The 27,800-nt window shown below is 50.0% G+C and overlaps 3 protein-coding genes across 8 annotated transcripts; 1 reads left to right on the plus strand and 2 right to left on the minus strand.

Moving 5' to 3' along the window:
* Positions 1 to 4,835: 4,835 nt before the first annotated feature.
* On the minus strand, positions 4,836 to 8,592 carry LOC125525316 (cysteine-rich receptor-like protein kinase 6). Its single transcript, XM_048690315.2, has 7 exons — positions 7,644 to 8,592; positions 6,546 to 6,671; positions 6,287 to 6,426; positions 5,992 to 6,202; positions 5,648 to 5,891; positions 5,419 to 5,566; positions 4,836 to 5,334 (listed from the first exon to the last, which is right to left on the minus strand). Exons 1-7 carry the CDS (start codon positions 8,473 to 8,475, stop codon positions 5,104 to 5,106), a joined length of 1,932 nt encoding a protein of 643 aa, XP_048546272.1. The 5' UTR covers positions 8,476 to 8,592; the 3' UTR covers positions 4,836 to 5,103.
* A 2,816-nt stretch (positions 8,593 to 11,408) lies between these two features.
* On the plus strand, positions 11,409 to 16,437 carry LOC125525066 (cysteine-rich receptor-like protein kinase 10). Of its 6 annotated transcripts, none has more exons than XM_048690076.2 (7): positions 11,411 to 12,364; positions 14,666 to 14,794; positions 14,873 to 15,048; positions 15,151 to 15,364; positions 15,443 to 15,683; positions 15,788 to 15,929; positions 16,023 to 16,437. In XM_048690076.2, the coding sequence occupies exons 1-7, from the start codon at positions 11,446 to 11,448 to the stop codon at positions 16,299 to 16,301; spliced, it is 2,100 nt and encodes a 699-aa protein (XP_048546033.1). In that variant the 5' UTR covers positions 11,411 to 11,445; the 3' UTR covers positions 16,302 to 16,437. The 6 variants fall into 6 exon arrangements, with proteins under 6 accessions (XP_087390667.1, XP_048546033.1, XP_087390668.1 ...); XM_048690078.2 differs by having other exon boundaries at positions 11,412 to 12,364; positions 14,873 to 15,018; XM_048690077.2 differs by having other exon boundaries at positions 11,412 to 12,364; positions 14,876 to 15,048.
* A 9,148-nt stretch (positions 16,438 to 25,585) lies between these two features.
* Positions 25,586 to 26,292, minus strand: LOC125524884 (silicon efflux transporter LSI3-like). The gene is made up of 2 exons (XM_087532251.1): positions 26,164 to 26,292; positions 25,586 to 25,761 (listed from the first exon to the last, which is right to left on the minus strand). The coding sequence occupies exons 1-2, from the start codon at positions 26,290 to 26,292 to the stop codon at positions 25,657 to 25,659; spliced, it is 234 nt and encodes a 77-aa protein (XP_087388377.1). The 3' UTR covers positions 25,586 to 25,656.
* Positions 26,293 to 27,800: the final 1,508 nt, after the last annotated feature.

Raw genomic sequence — 27,800 nt, forward strand, 5'->3', positions numbered from 1 at the left:
TTCAAAATTTTCCTACGCACACACAGGATCATGGTGATGCATAGCAACGAGAGGGGAGAGTGTTGTCCACGTACCCTCGTAGACCAAAAGCGGAAGCGTTAGCACAACGCGGTTGATGTAGTCGTACGTCTTCACGATCCGACCGGTCAAGTACCGAACGCACGGCACCTTCGAGTTCAGCACACGTTTAGCTCGATGACGTCCCTCGAACTCTGATCCAGCCGAGCTTTTAGGGGGAGTTCTGTCACCACGACGGCGTGGTGACGATGATGATGTTCTACCGATGCAGGGCTTCGCCTAAGCACTGCTACGATATTATCGAGGTGGATTATGGTGGAGGGGGGCACCGCACACGGCTAAGAGATCAAGAGATCAATTGTTGTGTCTATGGGGAGCCCCCCTCCTCCGTATATAAAGGGGGGAGGAGGAGAGGGCCGGCCAAGGTGGTGGCGCGCCCTAGGAGGGGGAAACCTACTCCAAGTAGGTTTGCCCCTCCCTTTCCTAGTCCAAGAAGGAGGGGGGAGGAAGGAGTGGGAGAGGGGAAAGGCAAGGGGGGCGCCCCCCCCCCTTCCTTGTCCTATTCAGACTCAAGGGGAGGGGCACGCCTCTTGCCCTGGCCGGCCCCTCTCTCTCTCCACGTTGTTCCCTTTGTCATCGGTATGTTACTTGCCCGAGATTCGATCGTCGGTATCTCAATACCTAGTTCAATCTCATTACCGGCAAGTCTCTTTACTTGTTCTGTAATACATCATCCCGCAACTAACTCATTAGTTGCAATGCTTGCAAGGCTTATAGTGATGTGCATTACCGAGTGGGCCCAGAGATACCTCTCCGACAATCGGAGTGACAAATCCTAATCTCGAAATACGCCAACCCAACAAGTACCTTCGGAGACACCTATAGAGCACCTTTATAATCACCCAGTTACGTTGTGACGTTTGGTAGCACACAAAGTGTTCCTCCGGTAAACGGTAGTTGCATAATCTCATAGTCATAGGAACATGTATAAGTCATGAAGAAAGCAATAGCAGAATACTAAACGATCGTGTGCTAAGCTAACGGAATGGGTCAAGTCAATCACATCATTCTCCTAATGATGTGATCCCGTTAATCAAATGACAACTCATGTCAATGGCTAGGAAACATAACCATCTTTGATCAACGAGCTAGTCAAGTAGAGGCATACTAGTGACACTCTGTTTGTCTATGTATTCACACAAGTATTATGTTTCCGGTTAATACAATTCTAGCATGAATAATAAACATTTATCATGATATAAGGAAATAAATAATAACTTTATTATTGCCTCTAGGGCATATTTCCTTCAGATTCCTTTTTACCGTAGGTTTGTTATGCATCTGTTCTGTCCAAGGTCTTGAAATATCGCAAAAACACAGAGAGGCACCCCTCTTCTTCCCAAAGAACGCAACCGCGTCCTTCTCCTCCTCCACCAAAAAAGTTAGGGTTTGTGCCTCTCGCCGGCTCCGCCGCAGATCTGCCTCATCTCCGATGGCCCTATGGCCATGGAGGCGAGGTGGATCCTGGCAAGGCCCGGTGAGAGGGCTCCGTTGTTAGTCGTTCCTTTCAGATTTGTTAGGGTTTGTGTCCTGCTCAGGAAGACGAGACCATGGCGGCTCCCTGAAGATGGAATAAAGGTCTCTCCGCCTAGCCCCCGTTCCGGTGGTGCGTCTAGCATCGTTGGTGGGCGAGTGGAGGTGTGTCCCCGGCGGATCTATCCTCGTTGGATTTGCTCGGATCTGATTGTTTTTCGTCTATGTTCGTGCGTCTTCGGATTGGATCTTTTCGTTCTATGTTATCCTTCATCGGCGGCTGTTGTTGTTCTGGTGCGCTGGTCCTATGGGGCCTTAGCACGACGACTTCCTGACTTCTACTACAACAAGTTGTGCCCGACTCCGGCGAGGGAGGAGCGATGACAGTGGCGCGTCTTCGGCTCGCTTCAGTGCTTGTAGTCGTCACTACATGTTCTACGGACCTGGATGTAATCTTTATTATTTTTTGTGTTCATTGTACTGCTATGATTGAAGATGAATAGAATGGAAGTTTTTCGCGAAAAAAAATATCGCAAAAACGTTTTAGAGTGTACCTTAAAACGTATTTACGGTATAAATTTTTACGGAATCTGCTAGAGTTGCTCTAAAGTCCATGTCACACAAAGCATACTGTACGTTGCACAGTTGCAGTGGCCAATTCTGGACCTAGTTGCCCTAGGTGAAGCGACATATACTAGTAGAAAAGGGGGCTTTGGTCCAAGCCGGGTAACCCCATTAGTCCTGGTTTAGTCTAGAACCGGGAACAATGGGGGAATTGGTCCCGGTTCGTGAGCCCAGGGGGCCGGCCGGGCCACGTGGGCCATTGGTCCCGGTTCATCTGGACCTTTTGGTCCCGGTTGGTGGGATGAACCGGGACCAATGGGCCTCGCTCCTGGCCCACCACCATTGGTCCCGGTTGGTGGCTTGAACCGGGACTAAAGATTAGACCTTTAGTCCCGGTTTGAGGCACGAACCGGGACTAATGGGGATGAGACCTTTAGTCCCGGTTCGTGTCACGAACCGGTACTAAAGGTCCCATTTTCAAACTCTACCCCCCCCTCCCCCCGTGGATCGCCTTTTCAGTTTTAAAAAAAATAAAAGAAAATGATGGAAATGTCAAAAAAATAATAGAAAAGAAGTTTCCCATGTGATATGTGGTCTAGTTGTTGGGAAAATTTGCAAATGTGAATTTTGACTTTATTTGCAAAATCTCTCTGAAATTTGTAAAAATGGGCATAACTTTTGCATACTAACTCGGATGAAAAAGTTTTTTATATGAAAAATCATCTACTCGAAAAGTTACATCCGAATTTAACCAGGGGTACCCCGTTAAACATTTTCAAAATACTCAAAAACCTAATAGAAAAATAGTTACGGGGCTTTTAAGATCTAGAGTGAAAAAAATCAAAAAAAATTCAAACAGTGGGCAAACTGTGGTCAAACAATGGTCAAACTAATTAATCTAGAATATTAGTGTTACTAAATAATTATTTCAGTTATTTCAATTTTGGTCAAATCTGGTCAAACTGTGGTCAAACAATGGTCAAACTAATTATTCAAGAAATATTAGTGTTACTAAATAATTATTGTTTTTTAAAACAATAGTTTCAAAATAAAACTATGAAATGTGTCACTTCATGCTCAAGCAAAATTCCTGAAGGTTAATAGGATTGACATCTTAGTATTGTCAGGAAAACAACAAGTGCAGACTTGGAGCGAGGGAGAATAGAACCCGGAAGTTAAGCGTGCTCAGGCTGGGGGGAGTGGGAGGATGGCTGACCGTTCGGGAAGTTAGATGATTTGGAATGATGAGGGGTGATTAGAGGATAAATTGAGAAGTGATGAGGGGTGGTGATTACAGACTAGAGATTAAAATAATTCAGAAATTTGAAAATAAAAAAATTCAAAAAACAATTTCAAAAAAAAATTCAAAAAAAAATCATAAAATTGGGACTAAAGGTGGAGCTCCACGTGGCCGCGCCCTTTAGTTCCGGTTCTGGATTAAACCGGGACTAAAGGGAGAGGCATTAGTACCGACATTTTAGTCCCGGTTCCAGAACCGGGACTAAAGGCCCTTATGAACCGGGACTGAAGACCCTTTTTCTACTAGTTATACAACTGGACATTAATTGTCCAGGGCATGCAGCATTGAAGGTTGACTGGGTTGACTGACGCTTAGCTGGGCATTGGGGGAAGACGACACGTACATCAATTTGTGTAGATTTTTTCCACATGAGCTGACAAAATCCGGGGCTGATTCTGACCTGGTCGAAGTGACATTTATTGTCTACTAGGCATGCAGACAGACTGTCGACTGGCTGAGTGAAAGATTCCGAGACAAGTCATTTTGCTGGTATTTGGCATGTACTCTACTACTCGTACAGGCACATAATTTTGTCTAGCTCTTTGGCATTGCTCCCTACCTGTCATGTCCACGTCTCTTTTTTTTTCCATACGAGCGGCCAAAATCTGAAATTTGGCGGGTGGTGGAGAACGATAGACAAGCCAAGTACCTTTGATTCTGACACCTTGTAGTACAGGCTTTTTTTTCCACACCAGCTGACAAAATCTGGGGCTGATTCCGACCCGGTCGAAGTGACATACAAATGGGCATTAATTGTCTAGGAGAGTCACCCTTGAATAACCAAACTCCTTCTGACGGGACTATTTGACCATACTGTCATACATAATAAGTGTGTCAGGGATGTCCTCTCCGGTCTGTCCAAAACAGCCCCTACCAGGCCATTGTGCTCACCCGTGCCTCCTAAAATCCCGTCGGAGGTGGACGCTACCTCTGACCAGTTTCGAGCCCGTCTGCGATGAAAACATCATTTCTGACTAATATGCTCTGACAAGCGCATAAACGGTCACAACTGGGGTTTAGGCGTTTTTCCGTAAAGACAACATCATTTCAGCCTAGCACGCTCAGATGGGCGCATAACCGGTCACAGCAGAGGTTTAAGCGCATGTCAATGACATCTTATTCTATACTAGTGACTAATGCTATTCTCCTTTTCTTTCCCAAGCTCTAAGCTCACGCACTGTGATTCCTTCATCGGATTAGAGGTAGGGAATTTGTGAGCCATGTGGTACCGCTACTTTGATTTGTTGCCCTGTGATATTGGTTGGATTTGTTGCTGTTCTTCTTCTTTATTTCTTGTCGCTTTTTGATTTTATTAAGTGGGAATTTGCAAAAACCAATTTTGTGGGAATATGGTTTTGTAAAGATATCGAACCAGTTTTTCGCTGGCATTTTCGAAGTCTATGAGTATATATGTACCACATTATCACAGTTCACAATGCATCTCTTTATAAAATTTCAATAACAGTAGCATCATCATTACATAAAAGAGGTACAATGGTAATCTGGAGTCATCCATCCAAACCGAGGAAGGAGACATACGGGCTAGCTTTTTGCAAGTTCATAATTTTCTGCACGCGGGCAATATTGAAAGGAGATACTGGCAAACTCCTGACCAGAAAAGGTGGTGCCGGTCCTGGCCAATTGTTGTATATACTGTATACTAAAACTGAGATGATCGATGCATTGTACTAGTCGGCACCTGCACCGTTCCTCCTTGGCTTGGACAGCGCATGGAGAGTGAATGTCTCGCTGCCAAGCATGATGACCACCGCCGACATCGTCGGCCGGTCCACAGGATTGCCCTGCACGCAGAGAAGCCCTATGTGAACACACTTGAGCACCTCTTTCTCCGAGAAGCTGCCGTTCATGCACGGGTCTACCACCTTCATCACTGTGCCGGTCGTCCAATGCTCCCACACCTGCATGCACAGTTTAATTTGAATATACATACGGAGAGCATTGCTCTCCTCTTGGAAAAAATACAACAAGCGAATGTTGCATACCTTGGTCAAGAGATCTTCAGATTGCCGGGAGCCGTCGTCGGTGTTCTTCCTCCCTGTCACGATCTCCAGGACCATAACCCCAAAGCTGAATGCGTCCGATTTCACCGAGTAGTTCCCGCGCATCATGTACTCTGGCGCCATGTATCCACTGAAACATGCATCAGCGCAACTAATTATAATCATGGTTGCAATAGCTGATCACCACGATACCAAACCGTATTGCACTGACTGTGTGCCGACGACGCGGCTGGTGACGCCTTGTGTCTGGTCACGCCCGAAGATCTTGGCGAGGCCGAAGTCTGAGATCTTGGGGCTCGTTTCCATGTCAAGCAGGATGTTGCTTGCTTTCAGATCACGATGGACTACTTTGAGCCGGGAGTCTTCATGGAGGTATTGTAGGCCTCGAGCGATTCCGTCTATGATCTTGTACCTCTTCGTCCAATCAAGCTGCTCACGCTTCGCGGCATCTTGGGCTATTTTAGCAGAGAGATCATCAGATCAAATATATCTGCCTTAATTTGCAGGAGAATTAATTAATTCAAGGAAAAATCGAGTTCAGCTACTAGTACGTACCAAAGAGGATGAGGTCGAGGCTCCGGTTAGGAACAAACTCGTACACTAGCAGCCTCTCCTGCTGCTCCAGGCAAACACCAATGAGCCTGACAAGATTCTTGTGACTGAGCTTCGCAACCAAAGCCAGCTCATTCTTCAGCTCCTCCACTCCTTGTGTTGAGCTATTGGACATCCTCTTCACTGCTATTTCCTCGCCGTCTGGGAGTGTGCCCTGCAAACCGAACCAGAACATCTATGCATAAAGTCCAATTTTTCTAACGCAGAACTGCTTATCCGTCGGTTGCTCGATCGGTACCTTGTACACCGCACCAAATCCGCCTTCCCCGAGCTTGTTGCTCTCCGCAAAATCGCAGGTCGCGGCTCGTAGTGTTGAAATGTCGATCATCATCGAGTCTACACTCTCAATATCATGGGCTTCAGCGGAATAGCCACTGTCTGTGTATATACCAATATGGCAATATGTCACTATGACAATAAGTGTATACGGAATTAATTGTAGCGATTTCTTTTGACAAGTTTTTCACGCTCTAAACTGTGGAATCGGTGTGACATACATGGCTGCTTTTCTGCTGTCAGTGGCCCTTGCCTCCTCAAGAAAATGAAGTAGGCGACCAGGCTTATGGCTGCTATGAGAGGCAATAGAATTATAGGAACCATGATAGGAACTCTGTACTTTCTTCCTGTGAATTTGCCAGTGCAACAGAAACAAAAATGCCAATGTCTCAGATTAGTCGACAAGCTTGAAGTAAACAAAACATAGATCATGTTGAGTAAAAGAACTCAGAAGAAAACAAAACGCAACATTTCTTAGATGGATAATATACAATACAGCCTAGGCTTTACTACGTGTGTGAACTTTAATTCCTCTTATTTAATCATAGTTTTAAAATTAAAATATAACCGTCCAAACAATTGTGACGACGTGGAAGAACATGCAGCCTCGCATGGAGCCTCCAGTTAGTAATACCTCCATTCCAAATTAGTTGACTCGGTTTTTTTTAGGTATACGCATGTATTCCCTCCGTCCGTGAATAAGTGTACATCTAACTTTTGTTCTGAGTCAAAGTTTTAAAATTTTGACCAACTTTATAGAAAATAGTAGTAACATATATGGCACCAAATTGGTATATTATCAAAGTACATTTCAAAACGGATCTAATGATACTAATTTAGTGCCATAAATGCTTGTACTTTTCCCTAGAAAATTGGTCAAAGTTTTAAAACTTTGACTGAAGACAAAAACTAGATGTACACATATTCGTGGACGGAGTGAGTATCTAGATGTGTTTTAATGTCTATCTAGAAAAATCTTAGTTAACTAATTTAAGACAGAGGGAGTAATAATAACAATAATAATAGTAATAGATATGACATTTGGTTTGAAAAATAAAAAAGTTGGTCTACATTTAGTTTCGTACATTTTGCATGCATGACATATTTCAGTGTACGTATACTTAGGCGATATGTAGACGTGAGAATTATTAGGCTATGCGGATGCTGGTATAATTAAAGAATGTAAACAATAACAAGAATCAAAGATATTGTGAGTTAACACTGTAATTAGTGAATCAACTTCATTTCCAATTGTTCCATGCATGTTGTAAAACATAAGGCTTCAAATTAATTGATGTTAGTAGTACGCTTATACTCACCTTGCGCAATCGCCGCCACATTATTAGGCACCACGTTCGGCGCCGGCCCTGTGGCTGATGTTGCCGACGACAGCCGTACCGTGGCAGAGCCATTGAAGAAGGGCTGGGTTTCATACCTGATGCTACACCTGATCCCGAGAACCCTGGCTCCGATGGCGTCTGTGAATAAGGTGGGTAACACCCTCATGACTCGGGCGAGGCAGCTCCAGCAGCGGTCCCGCGACAAGTCCGGCGTGCACTGCGCCCAGCTGTACACCTCGGGAAGCTCCTTGTCAAAGTAGGCCTGCCCAGACGCGTAGAGGCGCGTGGAGGAGTTGAAGGCAGCGCTGCTGGCGGTGGCGTTCATGAGCGCCGCCACGACGCGCTGGAACCGCGCCGGCTCTGCCGTGGCGTTAGCATTGTTGCGGATTGTGAAATACGGGCTGTGGATGATGTCGTCGGCGGCGCGGAAGTGGATGTTGGTGTAGGTAAGCAAGCAGGAGTCGAAGTAGATGGTGGCAGCCTTTTTGTCGCACGAGGTGTTGAGGTCCTGGAATGCCTGGGTGAGGCAGCTGGAGCAGTAGGACGCGGTGGCGTCGCCGCGGCAGAGCGCGAGAGCCCAGACCTGCTCCGGGGCGACGCCGGCCTGCGCGGTGGCGAAGAGACCCGGGGACATGGAGGCGTTCTTCGGCATGGTGGCGGCGAGGAGCTTGAGGCTCGCCTTGTAACCGCTGTCCGCCAGGATGCCGTTGTCGCGGCAATTTATCCACGGGTATACTCCTACGGCGCCGCGCGGCGAGGCAAGCAGCGCCAGGGCTACAACCGCCACGAACAGGAGGAGACGGCCAGCCATGGTGTGGAACGTGGAAGGCGAGGTCGGAGGGTACGTAGCTTTAATTTGTACTAGTAGCTTTAGTTTGCCATCCTTAGCTTGCTACTACTTTGCTAGTAGGAGTAGATACCAATGGACGATCGGTCGCCATTGAAATCGAAAATGTAAGTCGTTGGTCGTTGCCCGTGGTGCACGCACTACCGCGATAGCAGCATCTGGAGACCGGTGACTGGTGATAGCAGCCCGGCCATTTTTTCCCACGTACGTCCGAATTTAAGTCTGTTACTCGTTAGTCGTAACCCTCACGCGCACTAGTCTGTTTCGTAGACGACCGATCAACTTTGACTCGTCCACGACAGGCCCATAGTATAAATCAGTTATAGCATATATATGAACGCTTGCTTCTGTACTGTGTTTAAAAAAAAATTATACAACTCGCGACAACAAAAACCGAAACAGTAGTGTGGAAGGAATTTCGGACTAACTACAATGGACATTGGCCAATCTACAAGTAGCCTTTGGCTCAGCTTTATATATATATATATATATATTATAAATAAAGTAACATCCGAAGAAGTACACGGTCAAATAATACAAAATGATGAGGTAACCCACTTACAAAGCCGATTCTGAGATAATCGGCACACGCATTACGCATGCGGCTACGCTACCAACAACGAGCACCGGAAGAACTAAACACCGCACGCTGCGACCTAATATACCTAAGCTCCACGGCAACGCCCCCGCGAGGGAGAACGGCGCAAAGCGTCGCATTGCCGTGTCCACGCAGACAGAGGTCTTCACCCGAAGCCCTGACACGGAAAGAAGAACCACAACGACGTCTTCAAGAAGAACGAGGCACCGACGGGTACTGCTGTCACAGGTGCCAAGGCATGGAGCTTTCGCATGGCAACTCACTTGCGCCACCATGAGGCTACTAGGAAAAGCACGACGATGTCAGATCCCTAGGTCCGGATCAGGGTGCCGCCCCGTCGAGAGAGAAGGCATGCCCGAGCTACCTACTGCAACACCTCCCGCTGCCCACACAACCCGAGAGGAGAGCCACGAACACTGCAATGATGCCCACCAAAGAGCAACGATGTGGATCGCCATCTGGGACCGCCATCCCGGCATGCCTGCCACGAGGTACCGTACGACGTTCACATCACAACGCACACAACCACGGTAGGAAGAGCGACGGCAGTCCATCCACTCCTATCCCGATATTAGTCCCTGAGTCTGGGTAGGCGCCTCCACCGTAGGAGGTACCCACATCAACATCTCTAGCCCATGCCCGGTGGACAAGGGGGGACACAACTCCAAGACTGTCGGCGGCTGCCTGCGAGCAAGCCCTAATCACTTCGCCAGGCGAGCTCACACGACGCCATGTCCGTGGTCACCGGCACCGATCCGCGAACCGACGCAATGATAATACGACCACCACTACAGAGCACCATATCCACGAGGAGAGCACGAGCACATCGTGGGCCAAGCCCCACCTCTTCTACCCAAAGCACAAGCTTCGATCTGCCATGGGCCCATACCTGGCCCGCCCGAGCATGAACCCTAGATCCCTAGCTTGCTACTACTTTGCTAGACACCAATAGACGATCGGTCGCCGTTGAAATCGAAAATGTAAGTCGTTGGTCGTTGCCCGTGGTGCACTGCACTACCGCGATAGCAGCATCTGGAGACCGGTGACTGGTGATAGCATCCCGGCTAATTTTTTTTCCACGTACGTCCGAATTTAAGTCGTTACCCTCACGCTCACTGGTCTGTTTCGTAGATGACCGATCAACTTTGACTCGTCCACAACGGCAGGCCCGCATAGTTACTCCCTCCGTCCCGTTTCTCTTGTGGCCAAGGGAGAACTACCGTAGTGTACAAATCAGTTATAGCGTATATATGAATGCTTGTGTTTATACTGTGTTTAGAAAAAAATTACGCAACTAAGAGACCGCTGACGGCCGCATGCAAGCCAACCTTGATCCCTTGGTCAGGCGAGCTCACACGACGCCATGTCCGTGGTCACAGGCGCCGATCCGTGTATCAACGCAACGATAGCATGACCACCACTACGGAGCACCATACCTGCAAGGAGAGCACAAGCACCTCCCACGAGCACATCCCGGGCCAAGCCCGACCTCTACTACCCAATGTTTTAAATAGCGGGCTATGTGAAATAGCGGCGGACCTTAAAATCAGCTATAGCGGGCTATGTGAAATAGCGGCGGACCTTAAAATCAGCTATAGCGGGCTATAGCAGGCTATAGCGGGCTGTTTATACATGAGACCATTTAGCGGCACCCTGCTGCAAAGGCTATAGCAAGGCTATATAGCGGGGCTATAGCCGGCCATTTAAAACTATGCTACTACCCGAAGCACAAGCTTCGATCCGGCCCAGGCTCATACTTGGCCCGCCCGGGCATGAACCCTAGATCCGTACTTGCCGCCGGCACACATCCAGGAGAAGGAGGTTGCCACCGCCACCCCTCACCACCTGCAGAACCGCAGAAGCCACATTGCGACAACACAGCAAGGCGCGCCCCGCCTTCCTGCCCCAACCGAGACCCCAGCGGCCCGGCAAGGCAGATCCCCCAACACCAGCCACCCCGCCCACGAAGACCGAGCCGAGGCAGCCAGGCAGAGCCACCCGCCGGCCAGGAAGGCCGCCGGCGCGCACCACCCGCCATGCCGCCCCGGGCCAGCGCCGCGTACCCACCGGAGGAAGTGAAATTAACAAACGGATTTTTTTTAGAAAAGTTTTGAAACTTGAAAATACTATTCTCTAGCGCAATAGAGAAAATATTTGTTTTTCTATTGGCTGGGTTCACACTTGGCCACTGGAGGAAATGAAATTAACAAACGGGTCTAGTTCCGAGTGACAAAAGAATGAGTCGTGTCGTCAGTCATATACAGGCACTTGCCGTGTCAGACGGGTCAAACGCTAGCTAGCTAGCTAGTTAGTCCAATCTACAAAATCTGCCTCCCATGCACCTTCGTCTTCATTCCACCCATACCATCATATCGACCCACACACACAGAGAGACGGGCATGGCCGTCATGTTCGTGGCCATCGTCGCCCTACTCGTTGTTGCGCCCCGAGCCGCTGGATACCCGTGGCCGGTCTGCGGCAGCACGGGCAGCTTCGCGGCCAACGACAGCACGTACCTCGCGAGCATCAACTCCATGGCCGCCACTCTGCCCAGGAACGCCTCCACGTCCCCGGGCCTCTACGCCACGGCGCACGCCGGCCAGGTGTGGGCCCTCGCGCTTTGCCGCGGGGACGCCAACGCCACCTCCTGCTCCGGCTGCCTCGCGCAAGGGTTCCAGGACCTTCCCAGCGCGTGCGCCTACAGCAAGGAGGCCACCATGTACTACGACACCTGCTTCCTCCACTACTCCAACCTCCAGCTGAGCGCCTCCGACGATACCGCGTTCAGCTCAGCGTTCTACCTACCCTACAGCGCTAACGCCACGGATGAGCCGGCCCGGTTCGACCGCGTCGTGGCGGCGCTGCTGAACGCCACGGCGGACTACGCCGCGTACAACTCCTCCGGGTCACGGCCGTACGCGTCCGGAGTGGTCTCATTGGACCAGGAGTTCCCCGAGATGTACAGCTGGGCGCAGTGCACGCCGGACCTCACGCGGGCGCGGTGCCGGGATTGCCTCGTCAGCACGATCCAGGCGATGGGGAGGCCGCTGTACAGCGTCGGGGCGAGGGTTCTTGGGATCAGGTGCGGCATCCGGTACGAGAGCAGGCCGTTCCTTGATGGCCCGGTGACGGTGCGCGTAGAGGCCGATTCTGGAGCTCCGGCGCCAGCACCGACACCGCCGCTCACGCCAGCACCGGCGCCCGCGCCGGCTCTGGTGCCCAGTGCTGTGACGCCGCTCGCGGCGGTCGGAGAAGGTGAGTCAAAGCGTCTTTTATAAACCTTTGTGCGGTAACTGTGACACGTTCGCAATCGTATAGATCGAGCGAACAGTAGTACAGTAGAAACGGGCATCGATTTGATTTCTCTCGAGTCGGAATGACCTCTAGGCCCAATACTTTAGAATGCCCGTGCCCAGCAGCCATGCCCAAGCCTCCTATCTCAAAACCGAGCTTCCCAAAGTTGACAGGCGTGGAAAAGCCTCATGACTAGTACGAGTACAAAACTAGCCCATCTACGAGGAACCTTGTACCTATGAACATTATTCAATAAAGTGGCGAGATTTCTCAAAAAAAAATCTATGAGGAACAGATCTTCTGTATCAAAATCACGACTATAATTGTGACTAAAAACTAAACCGCTTCAGAAATAGAAATCACATTATTGAGGAACTGATCTTTTGAAACCAGGGAACAAATCTCGCTTGCACAAGTACAAACAAATATGTAGACCAAATGGGAAAAAATCACTACTGTTGGGACAAAGGACTTATGACACCGAGAAAAATAAAATAACATCTAAGACAAATAAACTTTTAGCATCCGATGAGCAAATCTTGTTCGCATGAGCAACAAATATGTAGACCAAAATCAAACAAAATCACGATTGTGGTTGCGACAAGAATATTAGCGCATGAGGAACGGAAATCACATCTACGCGGAACAAAAGGTTTAGACCGAGTGGAACAAAAACAATAGCCTGGAGTAAATCACGTGTACAAAAAGGACTAGCTATGTGGTACAAAATTTTAGTACCAATAAAACTAGTCATGACTATAGGTAGACCACTAATTTAACCAAAAGGAACAAAATTTAGTTGCCGCAAAACTAAATGGCAACTATGATAGAACACGAAATTAGGACTAAGTAATAAAAGGTTAAAAAAAGAATGGAAAGAAATAGAGTGTAGGAACCATACCCGAAATGAAAGAGGCGTCCTCGAAACAGGCTTGCAACCTGCTATATTAATATAGCAACCACACGATACAACCAACAAGAATGCTGGGGCTGCAACAGAACCATGCCCAAAAGAAAAGAGAGAGAAAATAAAGAGAAACAAATACCAACAACGACAAATCAATGAAACTATAATATGACCCGCAAAGTTGGGCCATCCGGAGTTGTCAAACCACGCACATAGCACTCTGAAGCTCCGCGTACCAAGCAACACCATCAAGAAGGAAAGCGGCAACGACGCTGCTGCTGCCCGGACTGGTCCTAGGGTTACCCCCTGTGCGCGGAGGAAGTGGGGAGGGGGTACACCCGACGCCCTTCAGGAAGAAACGACAGCACCCACAGGCGTCACCGTGGTGGTGCCGAATGAGCCGGCAGGGACTTCTCCCAACTCCCACCATTGCAAGGTCTGCAAGACGGAAAAGGCTAGCGCAGCTGGAATCGGGGGCGGCAGCGCCAGGCCAAGCGGGAGGGAGCATCCTCCACCGCCGCCGCGGTAGCCGACCAGACACGGCATCAGGGACACACCTGGCCCCGTCGGGCCTGCAAAGCCCCCGCCGCCAGCGTGGCCACCACCCTGCACCAGCCAGCTCACCACCTTCCCTTCCATGGAGCTCCGTCGCCATGCCCAAACCAGCTGGCCTGCCCCGACCCAGATGGGGCCCAAAGGGGCTCAGATCTGGCCGAGTGGGCGCCGCCGGCTTGCCGCGCTCCGCCGTGTCGCCCCGCTGCCCTGCACGCCTCCCGGATCTCGCCGGGACGAGAGGCCCCCGATATCCTCTCCTAGCACATGGGGAAGGTCAATCCCGACGCCAGCCGCGAAAAGTTTTTCATTTTTTTAATTTGAAAATAACATTTTAAAAAAATATCTTAAAACAATCTCAGATCGTTTAAAGTCTTAGCTCGAAATACATTATATTTGGGGCTACACAGATATGACAAAAAAATGTCAGATTTTGTCATTTTCGTGTAGCCTAAAATGTAAAATATTTCTGGTTGAGATTTTGCACGTTGGTACAGTAGAATATTACATAGTACATCTATGTAGTTTTTTCAGATTGTTTTGAATCTTCAAAATGCTGTTTTTGGATACAGGCTCCAAGGAACTTGGACAGTTTGATACCTACCTAATAATATAATAAGGGTGTAACTTCGACAATTTGAAAAACGGGCAAGGAGATTCGATAAGCCATGAATGAGTTCGAATATTCTAAATTTTGTTGCCCTCTGGTCGAGTTAAATACCCTGTGTTACATTGTTCAGTTTTATTGCAATGCGCTGAGGTCAAATTTATTTTTACATGCATTGGATTGGTTACATTCACAGGGAGAAAATACAGCGTTCCTGGCATGGTTCTTATAATTGGGCTGGCTGCTCTAGCAGCCGCAAACCTTATCGCTATCTTCTTCATCTGGAGGAGGAGGCAACGGCCAGCGGTACAAGTGAAGCAACCATGTATATATATCGTCTCCTCTCCAATGAACACGATAAATTTTTCACTTAAATATGCAAACTGATAGTGTTTTCGTTCAGCAGACCCCAGCCGTTACTCCAGGGAGACCGAGGACAGCGAGAGTGTAGACTCGATGCTGATGGACATTTCAACTCTGCGAGCCGCGACCGGAGACTTTGCGGAGAACAACAAGCTCGGCGAAGGCGGGTTTGGCGCAGTGTACATGGTTGAAGAAACTGCAAACCATAATCACACCGTAGGGGCTTCCCCTACGCCCCTACGGTACAGTTGTCAAAAAATATGTTTTACATGCAGCAGAACAGCACAACTTACGTTTGGCCCAATTTGGTGCGCGTAGGGTACTCTTCCAGACGGCGAAGAGATCGCGGTGAAGAGGCTGTCCAAGGGCTCCACGCAAGGAGTGGATGAGCTGATGAACGAGCTCGCCCTGGTCGCAAAGCTCAAGCATAAGAATCTTGTCAGGCTTGTGGGCGTCTGCCTGGAGCAGCAGGAGCGGCTACTCGTCTATGAGTTTGTCCCCAACAGGAGCCTCGACCAGATCCTATTCATAGGTAATGTTTTGATCGATCAGAAACAAAGAATTGCAACCCAGATACACACACTTTCTAAACAATCTGAGCGAACATCAGACGTTGAGAAGAAACGAGAGCAGCTTGACTGGGGACAGAGGCTAAGGATCATACGCGGGATCGCCCGAGGCCTGCAATACCTCCATGAGGACTCCCAGCTCAAAGTAGTCCATCGTGATCTCAAAGCCAGCAACGTCCTTCTCGATGTCGACATGAACCCCAAGATATCGGACTTTGGCCTCGCCAGGCTCTTCGAGCGAGGCCAGACGCAGGGCATCACCAACCGTGTCATCGGCACATAGTAAGTACAGTACTACAAGTGTTCATTTCTTTTATAGCTGAAGGGCGACTAATGTCGGAAAATTGAGGGTAATTATCAATTCATGACTACTGACGTTGTTTCAGCGGATACATGGCACCGGAGTACATGATGCGCGGGAAGTACTCTGTGAAATCGGATGTGTTCAGCTTCGGGGTCATGGTTCTAGAGATCGTGACGGGGAGGAAGAACAATGACACCACGCAATCTGACGATCTCTTGACCATGGTATGCTCCATTGCTAGGCGATATCTCAAGAAGTACTACCACAGTGCAGCTTGGATTATGGTTTAACTGCAAATTAATCCTGCATACGTCCAGATATGGGAGCATTGGACGTCCGGAACGGTGTTGGAGAGGATGGACCAAAGCATGGACAACAGCTTCTCAGAGAGCGATGTGATGAGGTGCATCCAGGTTGGGCTCCTGTGCGTCCAGGAGAACCCGGTGGACCGGCCGGTGATGTCGGAGGTGGGCATGATGCTTGAAAGTGACATGGTTTCTCTCGGTCCCCCATCAAAGCCGGCCTCCGGAAAGGGTTTTGGTATGACGCCCACCATTCGAATGAGTGATGGTCCCCAAGATCAGCCTATTTACTGAGCCATAAATTCTCCTTCATGTATTTCCTACGCAACAAAAGTGCCTTTTGGTCTTAAGCTCTCTTTTCTTGATCCTATTATATCTCCTCTTTCCCTGTACCCTTTAACTTCTAATAAGAACATATGATATTCTTGCCTTCTAGCTTCTCCTCTTGTACTTCTTACATAGTATCCCCCCAAGCTTGTTCTTGTGGATTTTGGTGAACTTGCTTCTTGTGGATACACTACTAGGGAAAACTTAATACACAGAATAGCAGTAGTGCTTGTTAAAAAAGCGCGCTAGTGCTACATAGCAGTAGCGCGTGCAGGATAACAGCGCTACAGATACATATATAGCAGTAGCGCGTCTAGAGGTAAAAGCGCTAGTACTAAATTTCCCACTACTAAGCCGATAGGCTACACATAGTAGTAGCGGTCTTATAGAAACAGCGCTACCGCTAATATTGCTATAGCAGCGCGTTTACGTGTAAACACACTACTGCAAACGAATATAAAATAAAATGAAAAGCAAATAAAAAAGTAAATGAAAATGAAAGAAATAGAACAAGGAGAAAGGAAAACATAAAATGTAAAGAAAAATAAATGAAAAAGAAAAAAAAAGAAAAGGATAGCAGTAGCGCATTTAGTTAAACGCGCTATAGCTAACTTAGCTATAGCGTGTTTTCAGTAACGGGCAAAGAACGTAGGAGATATCCCGGATCACCGACTTCGAGCCGAGTTCTATCACATCCAGCATGAATTTTCCCAAGTCATCGTGAAGGAGGCCCTCGACAAAACAGGTATGTTCTACGAGGATGGGCAAATGTCGCGGGAAGAAGTCCGAACACAAGTAGCCGCTCAGCGTCTCGACCTGAAGCCTTTCATTAAGCTCGGGGACTATCTCCCTGACTTGGTTGGATGGAACGACATGTTGGAGTGATTGTCGATACTTTCTGAATGACGAAACTTTGAGTTATGCACGATGAAACTTTGTTTGTGATGTAATTAAACCGTCCTCCTCAACTAGCGAAGATCACTCTGGTTAGGGCATTTTGGGTACGATGAACTTTGTTATTTATGCTTATGATATGTTGCTTCTATTTTTGCCAAGTCTGTCTATTTTTGTTGCTCAACTATGTATGTTGCATATCATCAACTCATGTGACAATGCAGGTGCATAGATCATCGATGACGAAGAAGTGCAACGCTAGGAGTATACGACGAGTGGCCGGAGTGTCAGGCCCCAGGTGTACCGGTTTTCGGTTTCCGAGCGACAGCCAGTAGTTAGTTTAGGTTCACGGTAATGCGAGAGAGGGATACGAACTCATGTATTGCATAGTTCCGATCTCACTCATAGTGATAGCTCTTTTTGCGTATATCATTGTTCAGAAGGATGAGGATGTAGTTGCAAGTAATCGAGATCTGTATCCCTATTTTCGAGATGATGACGTGAGACCACTTTGTGTTGGATGATGATTATGATGATGACATGATTTGATGCTATGGTTACATTTGTATGTGTATGATATGCTAAAGGTTCTAGTATAAAGCCTGTTCAAATACAAAACAAATATGCAGAAAAAAACAAAAATAAAATAAAATTAACAGTAGCGAGTGGAGAAAAGTTTGCCGCAGCGTGCCACTAGCAGTAGCGCGGTCTAATAAAGAGCGCTAGAGCTATTAGCAGTAGCGCGCTTCCATATTGCTCACTGCTGCTACGCTTGTATAGCAGTAGCGCGGGCAGACACGCGCTGCTGCTACAGGTTAGCTGTAGCGCTGTATCAGTAGCGCGGGACACCGCGCTACTGCTATACCTAAAAGTCGCGCTGCTACTAGGCTTTTCCCTAGTAGTGATAGTCTCTTCCTCCTAGTTGTTCTCGTAACAATGTTCTTGGTGTCATGCTTGAGCATCGGCTGATTGATCCTTTAAGCAGTGTTTAGATGTTCCTTGTGCTGCCACCTTTGTCGGATTTCGGGCTCCGCAAAACCCTTAAGATTCGAACACAGGGGCGCGACGAAGATCTCTCCCACTACACGTCTACCTAGCTCCACGCTCTTCTCCTGGTGATGGGAATGGGATGCAAGCAAGCAAACAAACAAGTAGAATACACAAGAGTTTACCCAGGTTCAGGCCACCTTGAGGTGTAAAACCATACTTCCTGCTTTGGTGGATTGGCTTCGCGAGGGCACGAGTATGAACAAGTACAGTGGTTTCTTGAGCTCAGGAGGCGAGCCCAAGAAGGATGAGGAGGTTGGTGTTCTTGCTCCTTTGCTTTGCTAAGTGCTAATGGGTTGGTCCTCTCCCCTCCTATGCTAGGAACCCTAGCTACTTATATAGACGGCCAGGGTCCTCTTCCCCTGAAATGTTTAGGCGGGAAGGGAATCCCACAACGGCCATTTGAGCGGGAACACAAGGACGCTCCTATCCTGACAAAAGGTGGTCTTCGCCTGCAAAGAGGGCAGGCGGTGACGCGGTGGTGGGCTCGACGATGACATCCTTCCTGCCGTCCTTGCGGTCTTCGGTCTTGTTGCGCCAAAGGGGAAACCTTTGTCTCGCCCCTCGGGAACCTGCGCCTGTGCGGTCTCCTTTGCACCGATATGGAAACTGCGCGCGCTGGCGCCCGCTGGCACGGTTCTTCATGGCTTGCGTCACTACCTCCTCCTGAGGCAGCCCTTACCTTGAGATCTCCGCCCTCCCGAAGCAGCCTAGCTGAGGCCACTCTCGGGAGAGGTCTTGGTCACCCCTCTGGAGCAGTCTAGGTGAGGCCGCTCCCTGAGGAGGTCTTGGTCGTTCTCCTTGCTAGGGCTGGCCCCCCTCGCGAGGGTCTTGAGCAGCTGGTCGATCAGCCGGGCCTTACCGGGCCGTGCTAGGAATGCGACGTGGGCCGCAGACATGCAAGTCTGGGTACCCTGGTTCCCAGTACGCCGACAGTAGCCCCCGGGCCCAAGGCGCGTGCGGATTTGGCTTCTGGGCGAAGCCTAGTCGAGGATGAAGCACCGCGGGCCCCAAAGACCGCGGGCCAGGCTGGCGCTTGACAGTTGGATTGGACGTGGCGCCCCCACTTCCCACGCAGCCTTGGCAATCGTGTGATTTGACCATTGCGCAGACGATAAGCGGCTCCTTCGCCGCCGTCCCCGTCTTTCTTCCTCCCCATCGCCTTCTTCTTCTCCTTGCTTCCTTTGCCTCCTGCCCTCGCCGCCATGCGCCGGGCAAGGAAGAGAGTAATCGGTGCGGCTGCGCCGCCGCCACCGCCGGGCCACGAGCCGGCGCTGGGCAGCTCCTCGGTGGTGAACCAAGAGGGCATGGACAAGGTCCGCCAAGCCCTGGCTGATGAATCCAACGAGTGGGGACCAACCAAGGCCTGGCCTGCCTCCCGGCTGGTGATGGTGATGAACGCCACCGACATGCAGCTTCATCTCCATGCCATCTTCGCTGGTCTTGTCCCTCCTTTTTCCGAGTTCTTCAATGCGGTGCTCACGCACTACCAGGTCTTGGCGTTGCATCTGGATCCGAGGTCCATCATCCTCCTCTCCGGCTTCGCGTTCCTGTGCGAAGTCTTCATTGGCATTCCCCCATCCGTGGCCTTGCTTCGCCACTTCTTCGCCCTCTATTTGGTTGATGGGGGGCAGCGCTCGGGATGTGTGTCGCTGTGCGCGGTAGAGGCAACCGCAGCCTCTGGGATTGACTTCACGCTCCGCCCGGCCACGGCGGGGTTCCGTCGACAATGGGTGTATGTCGATGCTACTACACATATCCCTCTGCTTGAGCTTCCTCGCGCTTGCGGAGCCGAGCTCGGGATGGGGGCACGAGGCCCTCTCGGACCCACGGGCAGCGAGTCTGGCGCCGCCTGGCCAGCCTGAGGGAGAGCAGGCTGACCCTGGGGATGGTGGTGAGGGACTTCCTCGCCGTGCGCATCGCCCCGCTCCAGCGTCACTCTCGGCTGATGTGGACCCTCTCCAAGTGGGGGGACCCGATGTGCCTGCAACGGAAACCGCTTCCTCCCGAGACGCTTCGTAAAATGTTGCTGTTGCTCATTGGAGGAGTGCCCGGGGTGTGCTCCGCCTACGCGACTCCTTTGTGCCTGGCTCCCGTGTCCGGGAAGGCTTATGCTAAGAAGATGCCCCGCTTCGACGCGTGGGGGCTGCTACCGGAGGACGTCTCCGGACCTCGCGACAACCCTCTGGAGGTGGTGCCAGGGCTCACGAGCCCGTCATTTCTCCTGGCGACAAGTGCGCCCGGTGGCGCTCCTGATGCCCGGTCCGTGCCGTCCCCTGACCGGGCAGGTGAGGCGCGGGTGTCCCCAGCACGGGAAGCTGAAGGTGTGGGGGCACGACCGGTACCAGAGGTAGGAGACAGCGGGGACGCGATGTCCCCCGAGGTTGCTGAAGGGGAGGCCCAGCGTCCTGCCTCCAAGGTAGATGCGGGCGAAGGGCGTCAGCCGGTCTTCGAGGTTGCGGGGGACACCGATGACGGGGGCTGCCCAGCCCCCGAAGCCGCGACCAGCATCGCCAAGGGGGTCGCCGACACTCATCACGATCATGCCCCCGCACAGGACGCGTCAACTCCTCGCAGCCCCCTGTTGTCCCTCGCGGAGCTAAGCAGGAGGCGGAAGATGCGGAGTAGGTGTGGCCCAGCCCCCAGGGCTCTGAAGAGGACGAAGCGGGCGATGCTGAGCAGGTATGTGCTCTTAGTTTTCTTGAGCCCTTTTGGTGAGGCCTTCCTGATTCCTTGCTCGTCAGGGCCCCCTCCACGGCGACCGCGAGCCCACCTCGGGGCCGTTCTGCAGGGCCCGTAGATATCTCTGACAGTGCCCGCCCTTCGGATCACGCCAAGCCCTCGGCGGAGCTTGTGCCGGGACTTTCGTTTGTGGACCGCGCTCCCAGCCCCCGAGTGCCCCTGGGGCAGGGCTGCCTCTGGCCCCCTGGGACTTGTCTTCATTGTGGACCAGCAGGCCCTCGGGGCGACCCCAGATGCTACCCGCCTGCCTGGCCTGCGTCTTCCCTTCTCGTTGTAGGCGCCCTCTGCTCCTGAGGCAAGCCCCCGGGCCCGTGCTGAGGGCGTGGAAGAACCTCCTCTGGACGGCCCGGATGTTGTAGATGGGCCCAGTCATTTTCTGGGTCCTGCACAGCGTTGGAGCGTGGTCCACCAGGGCCTGCTGCGGGAGGCGTCGGATGTCTTGAGGCGCCTCGGCGATGAGGTCGCCGAGGTGGACAAACACGTTGGAGCTGAGGACATGTGCCTCTCGGAGGAGTGGCGGAAGCTGAAGACTGCTGTCAACCTGAGCCGGCAGCAGCATGAGGCCGTCTTGGAGAAAGCGGAGGCGTCCCTGGCCGCCGCTTACGAAGCGCGAGACCGTGCTTTGGAGGAAGCCCGAGACGCCGATCGCCGCCGGGTGGCGGCCGAGGATCGTGAACGCAAGCTCGAAGCCTCGAACGCGGCCCTCGAGCGCCAAGTGCGAGCTCAGATGGACGCCCTTGTCGTGGCCACGGCTGGTGACGGCCCCGTTGGCCTCTTGGCGCAGGAGGAGGCGCTGACTCTCGAAGCGATGGAGCTGGGCATGGAGCGCGAGCGCCTAGAGACGATGGAGCGCCAAGTAGACGTGGCCGAGGTCGAGCTGGACGGTCGAGAGGCCAAGGCCGCCCTGGAGATCCAGGTTTTACAGGAAGACTATCGCGGGAAGCTGGAGCTCCATGATACTCGCTTCGTCGAGAAAGGCAACGAGCTAAAGAAGAAGATCGCCGCCCTTGAGGAGCAGTTGGCGGGCTCCAAGCGTCGTCTGCAGGCGTCGGAGACGGCTCGCTCCGCCTCTGAACATCGCGCACGGGCGTCGAAGGAGGCTTGCGCGGCGGCCGAGCGCCGCGAACAAGCGTCCGAGAAGGCCCGCGCCGCCGCGAGGGCGGAGTTGTCCCGCTTTTACCAGCGGGTGGAGGACATCTCTGCCTCCGCAGCCCTGAGCCCTGCTGAAGCCGCCCATGCTCAAGGGATGCGAAGGGTCCGCTCGGAGATGCTCACAACCCTGGGGAACAGGATCAACGGAGCCTTGCGTGAGCTCCTTGGTTCAGGGGTCGACGATTCCCTGACGGCTGATGACGCCTACTACCTCAAGTTCTTCAACGAAGTGGTTGATCGTCTTGAGGGCCAGGTCACGACGGCGCGGCAGCTTGTCGAGGAGCAAAGTCACTACGCTCTCCGGCACGCGGTCACGCGCATCTTCAGGAATCTACTTCGCCTTGAGCCGCGCTCCAACTTCAGGGCCCTGCTGGAGCCGATGCCCAATGTGGTTGCTGGCGATGTGGAAGCGTGGGTGAGTGACCACGTGGAGGTGTTGGTGACGGAGCTTGTTCCGGCGGCTGAACACTACAAGAAATATGTCAACTTGTGACCCTCAGTATTGGTCTCTGACAGGTCATTTTTTTTCATTTGCGACTTTTTTTAACCAAAAACAAACAAAAGCTGGCGGTCGTAAACTGAAATTAACGCAGAGAAGGTCGTAGACGTTTACGACCAAAATAGAAGGTCGTTGAACCCATGACCTTCTGTTTTGGTCACTGGCTCTCTGCCCAGGCCACGTCGGATCCGACGTGGCCACTGTTGGGGAACGTAGCATAAATTCAAAATTTTCCTACGTGTCACCAAGATCTATCTATGGAGTCATCTAGCAACGAGGGAGGAGTGGATCTACATACCCTTGTAGATCGTGCGCGGAAGCGTTCAAGAGAACGGGGTTGATGGAGTCGTACTCGTCGTGATCCAAATCACCGATGATCCTAGCGCCGAACGGACGGCACCTCCGCGTTCAACACACGTACGGAGCAGCGACGTCTCCTCCTTCTTGATCCAGCAAGGGGGGAGGAAAGGTTGATGGAGATCCAGCAGCACGACGGCATGGTGGTGGAAGTAGCGGGATTCCAACAGGGCTTCGCCAAGCGCTGCGGGAGGAGGGAGAGGGAGGCGCCAGGGCTCAGATTGGTGCTGCCCTCCCTTCCCCCCCCCCCACTATATATAGGGCCAAGGGAGAGGGGGGGCGCAGCCTTGGCCCTTCCTCCAAGGAAGGGTGCGGCCAGGGAGGAGTCCCTCCTTCCCAAGGCACCTCGGAGGTGCCTTCCCCCTTTAGGACTCTTCCTTTTCCTCTTCTCTTGGCGCATGGGCCTCTTGGGGCTGGTGACCTTGGCCCATATAGGCCAAGGCGCACCCCCTACAGCCCATGTGGCCCCCCGGGGCAGGTGGCCCCACCCGGTGGACCCCCGGGACCCTTCCGGTGGTCCCGATACAATACCGGTGACCCCGAAACTTGTCCCGATGGCCGAAATAGCACTTCCTATATATAATTCTTTACCGCCGGACCATTCCGGAACTCCTCGTGACGTCCGGGATCTCATCTGGGACTCCGAACAACTTTCGGGTTACCGCATACTAATATCTCTATAACCCTAGCGTCACCGGACCTTAAGTGTGTAGACCCTACAGGTTCGGGAGACATGCAGACATGACCGAGATGACTCTTCGGTCAATAACCAACAGCGGGATCTGGATACCCATGTTGGATCCCACATGTTCCACGATGATCTCATCGGATGAACCACGATGTCAAGGACTTAATCAATCCCGTATACAATTCCCTTTGTCTAGCGGTACGATACTTGCCCGAGATTCGATCGTCGGTATCCCGATACCTTGTTCAATCTCGTTACCGGCAAGTCTCTTTACTCGTTCCGTAACACATCATCCCGTGATAAACTCCTTGATCACATTGTGCACATTATGATGATGTCCTACCGAGTGGGCCCAGAGATACCTCTCCGTTTACACGGAGTGACAAATCCCAGTCTCGATTCGTGCCAACCCAACAGACACTTTCGGAGATACCCGTAGTGTACCTTTATAGCCACCCAGTTACGTTGTGACGTTTGGCACACCCAAAGCACTCCTACGGTATCCGGGAGTTGCACAATCTCATGGTCTAAGGAAATGATACTTGACATTAGAAAAGCTTTAGCATGCGAACTACACGATCTTGTGCTATGCTTAGGATTGGGTCTTGTCCATCACATCATTCTCCTAATGATGTGATCCCGTTATCAATGACATCTAATGTCCATGGTCAGGAAACCGTAACCATCTATTGATCAACGAGCTAGTCAACTAGAGGCTTACTAGGGACATGGTGTTGTCTATGTATCCACACATGTATCTGAGTTTCCTATCAATACAATTCTAGCATGGATAATAAACGATTATCATGAACAAGGAAATATAATAATAACTAATTTATTATTGCCTCTAGGGCATATTTCCAACAGCAATCTGACGTGGCAAAATTGCGACCAATTGGAAAGGTCACTGACAAGATTCAGCCCGGTCCAATTTGGTGTTGTAGATTAGCCGAGCCCAACAATTCGGCCTTTTTTATATTTTTTCCATCAATTTTTGGTCGGGATCATGGTCCAAGCCCAATATGGCAGCCTTTTTTATTGTTGGGCCGCGGCCATTTTGGCTAAAAAAATTCATTTCTTTTTTTATTAAATGGGTCCACTAGTCAGATGGGTCCCAATTGTTAGGTTCTGATAACAGGTTTCCATTTGTCAGGTAAGTGGGTCCCATCTATCAGACTCATATTCTTCATATTTCAAGCAATATTTAGATTCGCAGAGACAAAAAACACACATAATACTTAAACAAGAGCAACCAGATCACATAATACAAGCTCTATCTGTGCCATTACAAAGGGCCATGTATAATACAATACTTTACAAGCTCTACAAGTGTAATATAGTACTACTTCAGAAGCTCCTGGACTCGCTGGACTCTCTCATATTTCTATGCAACTTCAACAGGATAAAAAACTTCGGTAGTCAGGGCTGGAACCATAGTCAGATGAACAACACGCCGGACTCGCTCGACGGCGATAGTCAGGGCTGAGACCAAACAAAACAACAACATGGCTTCCTCTGTCATCCTGTTACATGAATCAGAAAAGAATGAGAAAAACTGGGGCAAATATATTATGAACAGACCATTCAAGAACAGACCATTCAACATTCAGCTAGTACCATGCTTTTTGTTGCCGAGCTAGTTAAAATGAGATAGTAGTTCATATAAGAAACAGAGACACAATATGAATATGCATGGCACATATGCAGGTTGTGCAAAAAACTGCACTACAACACATTGCGCCTAAAACAAAATACCATTCTACTATCACGACCATACATTAAACTGACAAGATCTAACAATACTCGTCAGCACACGCATACTAACATCACAAAGGCAGGAGAGAATAAAGGGAACCAAGGAAGATACCTGTGGATGATAGTGTCGACGATGATCTGGATTGAGTTAGCATTGATGAGGAAGTGGATGGTGTCCATGGTGTGCTTTAGATGCACACAGCCATGAGCTTCTTGCTGCTGTTGCATCCGTTCGCTCGATGATGGGTACCAATGCATCCAAGTAGAACAAAACCACCAACATTAACCCACAGCTTCAAGTACAAGCAAGTATATATCGAGTGACAGTGAAAACAAGTTGAGAAAAACACTGTAAATATCTATTTCATGTCATACAGAATTCAAACTGAATAAACCTATGCATACGAAGGTGAAATATTACAAAGAAAGCACTCATCATGTAGCATGCATACAAAATCTCTGTGTTGGCAGTAGTAAATACTCTCTGTGTTAGCAGTAGTAAAACTCATGCAGTACCAAGTTAACAACTTTGAGTCAGAAAAGCTAGAAGTGTCTCTTAAGAGAGACCAGATCTTAGAATTAAGGCACATATCATATTCTGAACAGCATCAGCACCATGGTAGTAACAATTAACATTAGTAGGACATCAATGGGGCACAACTTAGTTAACTGCAGATGGATGGACAGACAATTACCTTCTCGAGGCAGGGGCGAGCGTCCTTGAAGTCGAGGAAGATGAGCGTGAGGGCGGTGCTAATGGCACTCCAGGACATGTTGAGGCCGAGCAGCAGCGCCACAAGCATGCCCAAGGTGATGGTGTACATGCCGAAGGTGATTTTCTCCCCAGATTCAGTGCATGGGACAGCTCCCTTCCGTTCCCAATAGCAGCAAGGTACTGGTGCTACTGCCGTGCAAAGAAAAATCTTGTAAGCATGATAGAAGGCTGGGATGGCAGGAAGTGAAAATCATGTCTAACAACATGAGCAGAGCACTAGTTACAAGCATGATAGAAGGCTAGGTGAAGAATATACGAAACTGAATCAATCAATTCAATTCAAAGGGTGTATCTTGTGTAAATGATGCTAGCAATCTCAGTTTCATGCATATATATATATATATAGCAGAAATTTTATTAGATAATCCTAACTCCATACTTAACAGATATTCATTCCTCAAAATACTCAACAGAGAGTATTCCCTGCCACAAGCAGCAAGATGAGCGGGGTTTGGGCGTGATCCAGCGAGGTGCAGGGCTGCTCGTTGGGTAACTAGTACCTGGATGTATGGAGTGAGGAGGGAGAGCTGTAGCATACTAATCTTGGGCATGAAGAGTGGAAACTACCATATATTGCCCAAGAATTGAACCCAGCTTTGACATGCATGCTGCAATTCAACTCCATTGGTTGTCACAGAGATAAGATGAAAATCAACATTGTTTTGTTTGCCACTTATTGATGAAGCTACTAATCAGGATTAAATGCAGACAGTAGTAGTAGTTGTAGCATAGCAGTATATATATTAATTTGACTAAACTGAACCAACACCACAAGTCTGCATATAATGAAGTTACTAGGTAGGGATCATATAACATGAGGCAGATGGATGATTAGCAAACATGCTGGGTGGCCAAGAAATGAACAGCATATAAAATACTCCTACTACTGTAGTAGTTAAGATGATGAGACAAAGGACAACAGTAGTTAAGATGATGAGACAAAGGACAGCAGCATGTAGAGTTCCTGATGCACTGGAGTGGCCCAACTCAGCTGCACCACACTGAGGCACTGTTGTTCCATCGAGCTCGACCATGTGCAGGCTTCATCATCACCGTGGAGGTCCCGGTGGTCGTCCTGGTCGATGGAGTGTGAATCTTATTATTTCATTTCAGAGAACGTTAAACACAAATGGCATGTATATGGATCACTGTGGACAAGCAAACTTTGCTAATAAATATGAACAAGGCCTACTATAGCATAGCAGGTAAGGAGTTAGATTAACTCAAGTATTGGTGACTAATAGACCTATTATTTCATTTCAGAGAAAGCCTGAAACACAAATGGCATGCATATAGATACCAAGGACAAGCAAACTTAGCTAATAAATATGAACAAGGTCTACTATAGCATAGCAGGCAAGTATTGGTGACAAATAGACCTATATTAAGAGTAAACAGAACTAGCTCGGAAAACAACTCTATATTAAGAGTATCATGTGTGAATGTGATACAGTAAAAAATTGCATGCTATGTACATCAAGTTAAAAGACACAAGTTATACAGTAGCCTAAAGCAGAGCAAGTGTACAGCAAGTTGATAAAAGAATGCCCAATCATG

The sequence above is a fragment of the Triticum urartu genome, chromosome 7A (genome assembly GCF_056163025.1).
Source record: "Triticum urartu cultivar PI428250 chromosome 7A, HENAU_Tu73, whole genome shotgun sequence".
NCBI classification, from domain to species: Eukaryota; Viridiplantae; Streptophyta; class Magnoliopsida; order Poales; family Poaceae; genus Triticum; species Triticum urartu.

Bases quoted from the DNA above. Each gene is read 5' to 3' on its own strand.
- LOC125525316 (XM_048690315.2), bottom strand. From the start codon at position 8,475: ATGGCTGGCCGTCTCCTCCTGTTCGTGGCGGTTGTAGCCCTGGCGCTG. The intron at 6,672-7,643 runs GTGAGTATAAGC...GCAAATTCACAG, and splicing joins TGTGGCGGCGATTGCGCAAG to GAAGAAAGTACAGAGTTCCT. The intron at 5,335-5,418 runs GTATGCAACATT...CTGTGCATGCAG, and splicing joins CTGAAGATCTCTTGACCAAG to GTGTGGGAGCATTGGACGAC.
- LOC125525066 (XM_087534541.1), top strand. From the start codon at position 11,446: ATGCACCTTCGTCTTCATTCCACCCATACCATCATATCGACCCACACA. The intron at 15,684-15,787 runs GTAAGTACAGTA...ACGTTGTTTCAG, and splicing joins AACCGTGTCATCGGCACATA to CGGATACATGGCACCGGAGT. The intron at 15,930-16,022 runs GTATGCTCCATT...GCATACGTCCAG, and splicing joins CTGACGATCTCTTGACCATG to ATATGGGAGCATTGGACGTC.
- LOC125524884 (XM_087532251.1), bottom strand. From the start codon at position 26,292: ATGTACACCATCACCTTGGGCATGCTTGTGGCGCTGCTGCTCGGCCTC. The intron at 25,762-26,163 runs GTAATTGTCTGT...TTGTACTTGAAG, and splicing joins CTCGCCCCTGCCTCGAGAAG to CTGTGGGTTAATGTTGGTGG.